The following is a 12,697-nucleotide window of genomic DNA, read 5'->3' as shown; positions in this document are numbered from 1 at the left end:
CAACTTCCCTTGCCAATGGTCAGTGACCCTCACTCTCCAGTTTGAATATGTCCGACTTCCTACCATTGATTCTTGTTATGCCATTCTCCAATAGATTAAAGAGCCCTGTAGTAGCTGGTATTTTCTCCCTGTGATGGTGCTTATACACTGTAATCAAGTCACCTCTCAATTTTCTTTTGATAAGCTAAACAGATTTTGAGCTGTTAAAGTCTCTCGAGCTAAGGTATTTTCTCCAACCCTTGAGCATTTTTGTGGCTCTTTTTAAAATCTGAATACCAGAAGTGAATACAATATTCCAGTATCAATCTCACCAATACCACATACAGCAGTAAAACCACTTCCCTATTCCTACTCGCTACTTTCCTGATATACAGTAAAAGCTGTGTTATCTGGCACTTTACCAACCAGAAAGCTCTATAAACTGGCATTTCTAACCTTCATTGAAAGTCTGGTTTACAATCCAGTAGGCATGGGGCCAGCAGGCTCCCTTCCTGGCTCACCAGAAGCGGCGACATGTCCCTGTTGCTCCTAGGTGGAGGAAAGGCCACGGGGGCTCTGTGCACTGCCCCCGCCCTGCCCCGAGTGCTGGCTCTGCAGCTCCCATTGGCTGGGAACCACAGCCAATGGGAGCTGTGGGGGCAGAGCCTGCAGGCAGAGGCAGCATGCAGAGCAGCAGGGATATGTCGCCGCTTGCGGAAAACCACCCGAGGTGAGCGCCGCCTGGATATGGCGCCCCGCATGCCCTCCTGCACACCAACCCCCTGCCCTGAGCCCCCTCCCGCACCCAAACTCCCTTCCTCTTAGTTAACTAGAATTTTTGACTGACCAGAATCCCCCATACACCCAACAATCCAGATAACAAAGCTTTTATTGTACATACAAGGATTGTATTCATCCTTTTCCCTACAGCATCACTGGGAACTCATGTTGAGTTGCTTGTCAACTATGACCTTTAAATCCTTCTCAGAGACACTGCTTTCTAGGATACAGTCCCGTAATCTATAGCCAGCATTCCTCATTCAAAGATGTATAACTTTGCATTTGACTGCAACACCACACATTTTGTTTGAATGGGCCCATCCTACCCAGATCACTCTGTACGACTTTCCTGTCATTTTTTTAACATAGCACCAATCTTTATGTCATCTGCAAATTTTATCAGCAATGATTTTATATTAACTTCCAGATCACTGATGAAAAATGTTGAATAGCATCAGGATTAATACTGATCCCTGTAAAATCCAACTAGAAAGACTCACATTCCATGATGATCGCCCATCATTTTTCTGAGATCTGTCGGTTAGCCAGTTATTAATCCATTTAATTTTTTAAAATCAGAAAAGCCTCACAAAAGTCTAAGTCTATTACATCGATGTAGTTACATTTATCAACCAAACTTACAATCTCATCAGGTTTTTTTGACAAGACCTATTTTCAATAAAACTACGTTGACAGGCATTAATTATGTTCCAATCCTTTATTAATTGAATCCCATAGGAGCTTTTTCACTATTTTGTCCAGAATTGATGTCAGGCTAACCAGCCTATAGTTACCACGGTCAACAGTTACTTTAAGTAGTTTGCATCAAATAATTAGCAAATCATGATACACGCTGTCAATTCATGTTTGTACAGTGATATCTGCCATTGCTACCAGAGAGCAGGGTTTTTTCAAATTTTAAATCAACCACAAATATCTGTGTTGGTTTGCAACCCCGTTCTTAGCCAGGAAGCAAAATATTTTTTTTAAGTTTTTTTTTTTTTAATAAAATATACCTTTTTTAGAATTGGGCGAGATCTTCAGACAAAACTTTTCTTTGCCAAAATATGCTGATTTGGGTCAATTGAAACATTTTGTGAATTTGATAACTCACCAAACGGTTTAATTGACAAAAACAACAAAATCTCCCAAAATCAAAATGTTTTGTTCTGGCCTTTTTAAAATGAAATATTTTGATTTTTTAATTCAGTACAACTTCATGTTTTAGTTTTACTTCAATTTTATTTAAGAATTAATTTTAAAAGGTTTTATTTAATCTGGAAGACATTTTTAAAAACCACCACCACATTTTTGGTTTGCTGAAGATTTTTTTTTTGTCATGGATCAACTTGAAATGAAATTTTGATTCAATTTTTTGGTATGGCCAGTAAACCAAAAAAAAAAAAAAAAACCACTTTAAAAATCAGTTACTCCCACAGCTCTATTTTAAATAAAATTAAGAAAGTTAATGAAAAAAATTAATACAAATTAAAAACTGAATTTCTATCCTGAATTTCAATGGACTGAGCATCCATATCTCCCATTGACCTCCACAGTAGATGTGGAGATTTGACATCTTAATTTGGACTGTCATCTGAAGTGGAAAACAATCATGCTCTCCAAATGCTGTCACATTCAAGACACCATCACATCTGAATATTTAATAGATGTAATACCCTTAAAATCTTTTTTCTTCCTCTTTAACTGAGAACTGACTCTAAAACACATTTTGCAATTCTGGGGAGTAAGAATATTGTGTGAAAATCAGAAGGATTTAGAACTGGAAAGGCCGTCTAAGGATTCGACAATTCCCTGCCACAAGGATAAGATTTTACTGCAGAGTTAGTCCAGCTGATTGACGCCCAGATTAGCCTAGACTGAGTGTGAGCAGTTACATTGCATAACCCTATCCAAGTTACTGCATTCTCACAGGTGCTGCACCCCCTGTGTGTCACCAGGGCTTCTGGAGGTATATTCCATAGTTCTTTGTGCTGCAGTAAGCTGAGTTGGTCTATGATTCTTTCCCAGTGAATCATGGGAGAATTTGTCCATCCTTCTGGTCATTTTGGGGTTGGGGGAGGAGGAACTGTGGGAAGGCACTGGAGGACTATTAGCACTTGAGTGATTTAGGACTGTGTCCTCACTGCTAAGTGAGCCTGAAAGTGGAACTTAGTCTATAACTTGCACCCCCAACCAGATCAGTTGAAAGCACCATTGAACCTGGGTGAGGTTTTACTGTGTGGACATGAGGAGAGTTAGGGGTAACACCCAATTAAAAGCTGGGGCTAACTCTATGAAGACCTACACCATGGACGGTGCAGGACCAAGGCCAGAAGGTTAAGAGGGCAAAAGGAGAGTCCAACTGTTTCCTATTACCATCTGGTGATCTGTTTGGCCAACAGCACTGAATGGGACTGAGTAGCCCACAGGATGCACCTTGCTCTTCTCCTCCAGAGCAGGGACGGATTAACTCTCCTGTGGGCCCAAGGCTATTAGATTTTATGGGGCCCCTGGATAAAAGACTTTTTCCCAATTTAAAACAAAATGATCACAATTATCGCATCGAGGCTATTAACACTATACTAAACTTGCCTTTTAATTTACATAAAGCCGTTCTGTGGTTACATTTCAGTCTTAAAACATGTAGATTATAGTTAATTCAAAATAGCCTACTCCTTACCTTAGAACAGCTGTTATATCTTTCTGGGAGGGAGTTTGGGTGCAGGAGGGGGCTCCAGGCTGGAGCAGAGCGTTGGGATGCAGGAGAGGGTGAGGGATGCGGGCTCTGGGAAGGAGTCTGGTGCAGGAGAGGATTCTGACCTGGGGCACGGAGTTGGGGTGCAGGAGGGGGTGAGAGATGGTGGCTCCGGCCGGGAGGCGCTTACCACAAGGTGGCTCCTGGCCGGCAGGGCTGAGGCAGGCTGCCAGCCTGCCGTTGCCTCATGCCGCTCTGGAAGCAGCCGACTGCTGTCATCTCTCTTTGCGCCCCCGCGGGGAGGGGAACAGTGCGTCTCCATGTGCTGCCTGTGCCCACAAGCGCCGCCCCCGCAGCTCCCATTGGCCGGGAACCAGCCGGTGCTGGGGGTGGACAGGCAGTGCGTGGACCCGCCTGCCCCCCCGCCACCAGGGGCCACAGAGACGTGTCAGCAGCCGGCCACTTCCGAGAGGCCATAGCATGCAGGCAGCCGCCTGAGCCGTGCTGCGCTGCTGGACTTTTAGCAGCCCGAAGATCGCGATCGACAGGCAGAGGCTCCAGGATTGACCAGTCGATCGCGATCGACAGGTTGGTGACCACTGAATTGTATATAATTATGGATTTATTTTTGTGGGGCCCCCCTTAGCCTGGGGCCCTGGGCTGCAGCCCCTAAAGCCCCTTCGTTAATCCGGCCCTGTTCCAGAGTGTCACCATGGCAAGGGAGCTCTGAGAGGGGGAAGAGGGAGCAGAGCAGGAAAAAAAAAAAAAAAAAAAACAGGGAAGGAAGAATCCTGTGGGACAGATGCAGAAGACACTCAGCATGTTTAAACTCTAACCACCACCATTCATCTGGCTTAAATAACTAAACAACCAAAAAAATCCCCAGGAGGTCTTCCTTGATCAGGAACAGATTGGAAAACATTCAGATATTATTAACAGTAATTTGTTTCATAATAGAAAAAAAACCCAGAAGTGAATTCTTACCTCCTTCTCTATTTTGAGCAGCTTCTTTACAGCCACCTCTTTGTCCTGTGATATCCATCGGGCTCGATAAACACTCCCAAAACTCCCTCCACCACAGCTTTCAAAGAACTGCAAGTCATCAAATTTAATTTGCACAAATGAAGCACTGAGAGACGACATCTCATAATGACAAAATATACCACAACAAAATCTGTAAGGAGAAAAAGTCTAATTAATACGTCTATTCCACATAATTATTACACTCCTAACCATGCTTTAGATATCATAAAGCAAAAACCGATTGCCATAAACAAGTTACAGCAAAAACCACTGAACAGATCAAAGGGAAAATAAAGTTAAGAAACTCACATGCCAATAGCCTATGCAAACATTTTATAGAGTTTGTCCAGACTCTGAGAAGCAGCTGTTTGCAGAGAAATGGTTAGAAATTTTCCTTGGATTTAGTGACGTTTCCTGCACACACTGGAGCAGCACTGCAAAAGGCTAGTGCGTCAACAGGTCCCCTAACATGAAGCACACTGACAAACGGGAAATGCACTTTCAACTGGAGCTTGCATAGGAGTTCTGGAATCTGGAGCATGCAATCTCTCCATGTTGTGTGATCACTTCACACAAAATATACATAGCCTAAGCAACTGAACATTCTGGCAAGAGTGCAATGTAAGCCTGAGGCCCATGTACTCTCCGTACACTGAGAAAGGTAGAAGTACTTGTCAAAGACGTGGAAAAAGATGGCCAAAATAAAAATCTCTTCCCAAAGTAACTCAGTTATGCTTGCATGTTATAACAAAGCATAAGTGGAAAATAATTTCTCAGTTATAATATGTGAAATCCTGAGCATACTGCCAAGAATGGATTTTACAGTTTTAAGAGATCATACCATATTTGTTGTCAGAGTAACAGAATGTCCTTCCAGTAGATTATAAGTGATAAATCCTATGGCTGTAGCAGATTTTTAAAAATGTTATCATCACCTAAGTGAGTGGCTGATCACTCACAGCCATCACATTTCTGGATTAATTTTGAATCTCTTTTTATAGTGTTGTAAGCTAAAAAGGTTTTGATCCTCAGTAGCGCTGCCGAGCATGTGGGATCCTGCAGTTCTTGCAAGGTTTCTATAAGATGATGTGTCAGAGGCTTGTCTAACAAACTTGCACCAATTTAATTTGCCCTGATTTATCTAAACTCAGTTTAATTCCTCTGTGGAAAATTGTATTTCAGTTTAAGAGTGGTTTATTTTGGTTTAGGTTAAACCAGTTCCTAATTAACTTCAGCTAAACCAAAGTAAGTGTGTCCAGGTAGCCTCTGCACCAATTAAAATTACACCATGAGTTAAACCAGTGCAACTCTGTGTTTAAACAAGTCCTTATGTTTTCTATAGTACTCATCAACACAGGATCTAAGCATTGTGTACTGTCTGAGGCCTGGACTATCTTCTAGGTTACATGTCTGAATGGCGCCAAGCACAGAGGAGCCCAGATCACAGATTGGGATTCCTAGGCTCTACTGTAATACTAAAAATGATAATAGTTCCCCCCCCCCCCAATATTTTAATGCAACTGTGCTATGGATTTTAGATTACAGCTGACTAGAAATCCAGTTTCAGTCACTATTTGGTTTTTTCCACCAAATGCATCCGATGAAGTGAGCTGTAGCTCACGAAAGCTTATGCTCTAATAAATGTGTTAGTCTCTAAGGTGCCACAAGTACTCCTTTTCTATTTGGTTACTGCAGGTCTCCAGATGTGAAGCAGCAACTGGTTCTTTAAACATTGCCTGGGACTACCTGCAATGTCTTCTTGGTTTTCTTGCTTATTTTTAAACATTTTGACTGTCCACTGACAAAGTCCTATAAGGCTGAAAGCACTGGTTGACTATTTAGTCGATGATGCAAGATACAACATAATACTTTTGTTGAAGGCATTTTTTTCGAGAGGCAAATTTAGGACACAGAATTTAGAGACAAACATAGTTTGTCTCCCAGACCATAAGGAGGGAATATGGATCTTTTTCTTACCAAACTCTCTAAGCTGAAGTGCACTGTTGTTGGTGTGTTTGAGCTGGGATGATTCTTATTTATGTGGCAACCTTTTTTGGTTGCTTCCCTATGCAGGTCTATTGTTGTTATTGCATTTACTCTGGTGTTTATTAATCTTATGTGGTTCAAATCCTTTGAAACTGTGCTGTATATAGATGAAATTTAAAAAAGAAAACTTTTGGGAACAGAGATTGGTCAACCTTCCCAACATTTCAGCCTCTTTTTGAATAAACTCAATTTTATTTTCCTGCTTCTTTGCCATCAGACCCTTATTTCCTTGTGGCCAGAAACTGCCCATTTGTGCTCTTCACTTCAATAGTTTTCACAGCTAATTATTATTGTTTATGCAGTACTACAGGTGTACATGGTGCTTTACAGACAAATTAAAAGACAAGCTCCCTACCCTGAGGACTTGCATCATAAAACCACAATCTTGCAAACACTGATGCACCTACTTAATTTCACTCACTTGAGTAGTCTCACTATAGACAATGGAATTATTAATTGCAGTAAAGTTACTTGCATGCATAAATATATAGGATTGGATCATAAATTAGACAGAGAATCGTAAACAGGTGATGAAAAATGGTTGAGCTGGAGATGACAGAAGGAACAGAAACAAAAGGAAAGGGCAAATGCTCTTGGGGGAACAGATAATTTATTTCCTGTATTCACCATTTGCATTAATAGCTGTCAGAGCTACCTAATTATTTTAAATTATTGTAGAACCTACAGATTCCAAACCCCATACACACAGAATAAATTACTCACATAGCTTCTCAAAAATTTACTAGCCCACAGCAAGATCTTATGCTATTAAGATTTTGTTATTTAGACAAAATATACCTCTCAACATTTACTAGTACACCATAAAGGATAAATAAAACTGAATCACAGTTGTCACATAAGTGAACAATGTACATTTTGTGATGCTTTTTTTTCCCCTTTGTTCACTCACTCACTAATTCCCAAAATCCACAATGGGTCTTTCTCCATCAATGAAAATTTCTAAAAGTTTTTTTATGTCCCCCTAACTTTACTCCTTTCCAATGCAAACAGTTTATCTGCTACTGTCTACAAGCCTAGAGACATCTGAGTCACTGGCAGACTATATCATTAATACATTTTAAAGATGACACACTGGTTCAGACTTCATTCTTCAAAACATATTTTCCAATGAGCTCATGGGAGATGTATACAGGTAACTGCTATTAACACAGGTATCTGTAATTAATGCCAACATGAGTTATGCACAGTCACCCTCTTCTGGATGAGAGAATACACCTATTTGACTGTTATTTCATATCTACAATATAGCTATAAAACCGCTAATCGTCAACTGGAAAGATTAATCCCTTTGTTTGTGGGAGAAAACAATTGTTTGGGTGTATCTGTTACTTCTATGAGTATTACACATGCCGTTATTAATTAACTTGTGTTTTAAGAGATACTTTACAATTGTGTGCCAAATCTGGGTTTATACAGTGGATCAACAGAAAATTCTTATAGTTCGTTAGGCCCCAGACTGAGTTTTTATACTTCTACTCCAAAACAAGTGCTTCACTCTTCTACTCTTGAGCACTGCATTTTCAGATCTTTTCAGACAAGAGCATCTTTCATTGAAACAGTTTTCTGTTTTGCTTCTTTCAAAAAGAACTACCACAATAGCCTGAAACTTTGTACTCCCCACAGTTCTATGATTCTAGCTGTCATTGTACTATAGCGGTGGGGAAACTATGTTAATTGGCTTTGTTGTCTATGAAGAGAAGCTGTGGCAGCTCAGTAATACTGTGAATTGTAAGTATTTGAAGCAATGATTCAGTCACTCACTCTCTCTCTCTCTCTCTCAGGTATTTCTAAAGAACCTATCACCTTATGAAAATAAAGTTTTCCTTTTTTGAACTTCAATTTTGATTTCTATCAGTTAACATGAGCTGGAAGCAATACAACCCAAGAACTGAAGCCATCTTCTCTTTTGAAAGGTTTTTTTCCCTCCTTACAATAATTTCTGCAGCGATCTTAGAAATTGTTGACTTTTGCACTAAAGAGAAGAGGATCTAAGGAACATTCTATTGAACTTTAGATTTCTATTTTAATTCAGTGACTAGCAGTCTGTTATTGTATGTCACTTTGTATCCAAATTGTTCAGCAACAGCATGCTCAGCTGAATACAGTAATAAATTCTCAGCATGTTCAACACCATCTGATAGCTAGCCATTGATGTCCACATGTAACTATGGTCCTCATTCACTTCTAAGTGGGAATAACCAATCTATGAAAGACAGCTCTGTTTTGAAACTCTGAATTTCCTCCAAATTCTTCCATTGGGAATGGAGCACAAAGGGTGGTTTGCTCTCTCCCATGTTCCCTTAACACACGGATCTTGTGGGATCCACAGAAGACGAAAGACACCTGCCAGATGCCCTCTGTCTTCACCCTGTCATCGAGCCTCACTAGCTCCTATAAAGAGAAGTTTCCTGGAGTTGGATCTTCTCTAATGAACGAGGGAGTCCTGTAGCACTGAATAGGAAAAAACAGTGCAAATTAATTCTGCCTCAGTGTGTTTCACTGTTAGAGAATGGAACCTGATGAAGCCCACTCACTTCCCCTGTCCTCTCCAACTCTGCAAAAGGGCTTGCATGTGTTGGATGGGGAAATGCTACAGAGGCAGAACTCCCCTCTTCAGTATGTGCATATGGAAGCACAGGGCTCTAATATTTTATCAGTTACTACTTATATTGTAGATCGAGTTGCCACTGATGGTTTAAATGTAAGAGACACAAAAAAAAAGGAACAGGATTAGCACAATTTGCGCAATATGTCTGTGTCCCAATATACTGGTGTTAGATTTTTGTGCATTTATAAAACAGAGTACTGAATCTGTCCTGTTGCACACATCCCTGGAGCTATTTTAATGTTCAATTGTTTGGATTACTTCTAGCAATCCCATTACAAATTATCATAGGGAGCTACTAAATTATTCACTCCCTCACCGCACTTTCTGATTTTGTAACATGGTCAAAGTAGTTTTCAGTGCTTTTTTGGGGTCACACGCTGCCAACATTTTGCCAATAATGTAGGACTACATTTGTACTAGCTTAAAATACACAGTAGCATGTGCCAAGTTTCCTTATTTGGCAAAACAGTTCCTTGGCTTTCAAGATCTTTGGCCATCCATTTTTAGACCATCCTCAAGCTTTTGTATTCTGATACTGTCTCTAGTCCTAAAAGAAGTCAAATTTATTCCATTCAATAGCAAAATTTAAAAATTAAAATAAAAACATAAAAAAGAAGTTGTCCATTGCCTTGTCTGACTGGAAAAGGGGCAAGGAATCACTGTGATAATCTGTTAACCTGGGCATTACATAAAGAAATAAATAATGCAGAGAATCTTTGTATATAAAACAGAGTCATCACCCCATTGTTTATGATAAAAATTAAAAGGATAAGACGTAAATTCCATGCAATGTTCTAAAATAAACATTTTGCTAATCTTCCTCTAATTCTTACAATAAATTAAGACAAAATCAACACTGTGCACACCTTTATCACGATTAATTATAGTTCTACCATCTCATGTGTCTGAAAACTAAGGAATTATAAAACCTCTGTAACATTTCTAAGTTTATATATCTGTTAGTTTTAGAGAATGATTGCACAATTTAGTGCTCAGTTTAAATGATTCAGAACTATTCTATTTTAGATCTATATTGCATTGAATGTGGAGATTTAAGACTCTTCATGTTTCATTTTAAATAGAAAATATACACTCAGGAGATACTAAATCACTTGCACCATTTTAGTTACTTTACACTATTATTTCCCAACAGCGTATTCACCAATGTACACAAGATGGTTAAGGAGTTTACAATACAAGGCTTTGATTCTGCAGTCAGATCTGTGGAGCTATGGGCCTCCACACAGGCATCAGCATATCTGATTCCAGGATCAATGTCTACATATTTTGTCAGGGTCTTAATTTGTTTAGCTTCATTAGTCTCAAGAAGTCTGATCCTATTCCAACTAAATTCAACCATGCAGGACTGGGCCCTAAAGATGTTTCCAAATCACCACCTCACCGAGCTACATCTATCCCAGTTAATCCAAATTAGTTCTGCTTCTGAATTAAAAAATTAAATATCCATTGCATACTGATGGTTAACCACTGAATCTCTACAAGAACCATGCTGGATGGAGGGTTTATGGAAGAAATATAAAAATAAAGTCATATTCGAGGCAAGAAACATTACAGATGTAGAAATACCACAGCACAGAAACAAAAAGACAGGACGAATATATTGCTTTGCTGTGAAAGGGGGAGGGAAGGAAGGTTAAGTTCAAGTGTTCAAACTGAGGGAGTGCAAAATGCAAGGAAAAGGCAGCGCGTGTTCAATGTATTTAGTATGTGTATATAAAATGAATTCACTTGAAATCTCATTTTAAAAGAGGAGAAAAAAGGAGAACTTTCTCTTTGTTAAATGTTAACTGTCCAAGTTCTACATATAATCAGAAATAAAATGTTACTATTTTTAAAGGCGAATTTCTTATTCTGAATTGTTTGTTATATCAATGTATGCTAGCACACATTCTCTCTCTCTCACTCACAAAACATTAATAGGACCTAACACTTACAAGGTAAGCCATTACACTTTAATTCAGTTCTGGGGAACTATATATGTGCCCTCACCAAAAGCAAAACCAAATGCAAGGTTTTTGTTTTTCAAAGAAATTGGCCTCCTCTGGATGCTGAGCCGAGGACTCAGCTCCAAGGAGGAAAGGTCAGGTCACATACTGGCATACTAAAATATCTCCAAGGCCTTTCAAAGTTGCTACGGCTTAGAGGGGGAGGGCATGTCGGAACAAGGAGAGGAAAGAGCAAATGACAAACGGCACCCTTGTGCAGAACTGCGGTATCAGTTGAAATCAGAGGGCAGTGGCGTTGCACAGATTTACACGGTGCAACCGAGATCAGAAGCAGGACCAGCGGCCAGTCAGAAGGAAGCAATCGTACGAAAGTTAAGTGTGTGTGACTGAAAGGCCAGGCTTGCAGGGGGAGCGTAGCTCTGGCCTCCCTCGCTCTGACTGCCAAGGCTGAAAGTTACGGGAGAGCAGGGCTGGAGTTTTGTTCGTTCCTGGCATGGGCTGGGCTAGAGCCACAAACCCTCCAGGGCAGCGCTCTCCCGCCCCCGGGCCCTCCCCAGGGGAAAGGTGGGCTCGGGACAAAGCCGCAACCCCAGGGGCGGAACTGAGGCAGCTTGACCCCAGCCCTCCGCTGGCGCGGCGAAGCCGCAGCGCGACCCCGAGCGGGTGAGGGAGCTGGCTCCCGAGGGGCGGCTGTGCCCGGAGGCCCGCCGAGCGTCCCGGGCGGATCCGTGGAAGGTGCCGCGGCCAGGGGGCTCCCCGCCGCCAGCGAGCGAGCGAGCGAGCGCACGGCTCCGGCCCCCTGCCGGGAGCAGCCCGCAGCGCTCTCCTCTCCCTACCTTCCCCCCGGGAGCCCGGGCCGGCGGTGCCCGGGCGCAGCCAGCCGCCAACAGCTCGCCTGGGCGCTTGCGGGGAGGCTGGAACCGGCGTGACCGCGTCTGCCGGCTGGGTGTCTCCCACGCTTCCGGTTGGTGTGCCGGAGGCAGCTACCCCCCCCCCGCCTCCGCGCGGCCGGCCGGCCGGCACCACCCAGCGCGCTGCCCCAGCGGGCAGGGGGCCCGGGCACCGCGCCTGTCACACCGCGAAGGCCCTCAAGCGAGGAGCTAAGCAGCCAACCCCCCCGCCCCGCCGTGAAATGAGAGACGCCGAACTGTGGGGCAGAGACAAAATGGGGGCGAGAGAGAATCCTCCACATGCAGGATACGGCCACGTAACAGGACGGGGAAGTGTCGAAGCTGTCCCAGACTTGAGCCTTGTTTTCTATTTTCCCGGAGTTAAATAGAGCTGAGGGCAGTAGGGAACCCGCAGTCTCGCAAGTAACCTGTACAAGCGCAGGAAGAAGTTGAGAAGCGATGTGTTGAAGACGCAAAAACTAACAGTGACTTTGCTTTAAAGTCCATCAGAGGCAGGACGCCTGCCAAACAGGCAGTGTGGACAGCAAAGGTGCTAAAGCAGTCCTCTAGGCCGACCAGCCCCTTCATCGGACTCTACTAAAAGGCTGCACAGGGCAGATACCCACATCAGAGGTATTATTTTTGGGTCACAAATGGGAAGTACGGTCCCAAATAGTAGAAGTTTTAG

At 42.3% G+C, this 12,697-nt stretch overlaps 1 protein-coding gene across 5 annotated transcripts in view; it reads right to left on the bottom strand.

Annotated features, from left to right (window-relative positions):
• MAP3K20 (mitogen-activated protein kinase kinase kinase 20) overlaps positions 1 to 12,189 on the bottom strand; it is a 124,724-nt gene extending 112,535 nt beyond the window's left edge. Inside the window, exons 1-2 of one of the 5 annotated variants that reach the window (XM_043505300.1) lie at positions 12,015 to 12,189; positions 4,439 to 4,628 (exon numbers count right to left, since the gene is read on the bottom strand). In XM_043505300.1, the coding sequence (XP_043361235.1) occupies positions 4,439 to 4,597 (159 nt within the window). In that variant the 5' untranslated portion in view covers positions 4,598 to 4,628; positions 12,015 to 12,189. Of the gene's footprint in view, positions 1 to 4,438; positions 4,629 to 4,786; positions 5,096 to 11,955 lie in introns of those variants that run through there. The other 4 variants (XM_038422262.2, XM_038422263.2, XM_038422259.2 and 1 more) reach the window with 4 other exon arrangements.
• Positions 12,190 to 12,697: the final 508 nt, after the last annotated feature.

This window comes from Dermochelys coriacea, chromosome 11 (genome assembly GCF_009764565.3).
Source record: "Dermochelys coriacea isolate rDerCor1 chromosome 11, rDerCor1.pri.v4, whole genome shotgun sequence".
NCBI lineage: Eukaryota > Metazoa > Chordata > Testudines > Dermochelyidae > Dermochelys > Dermochelys coriacea.
This window is presented reverse-complemented; position numbering and strand designations above follow the sequence as displayed.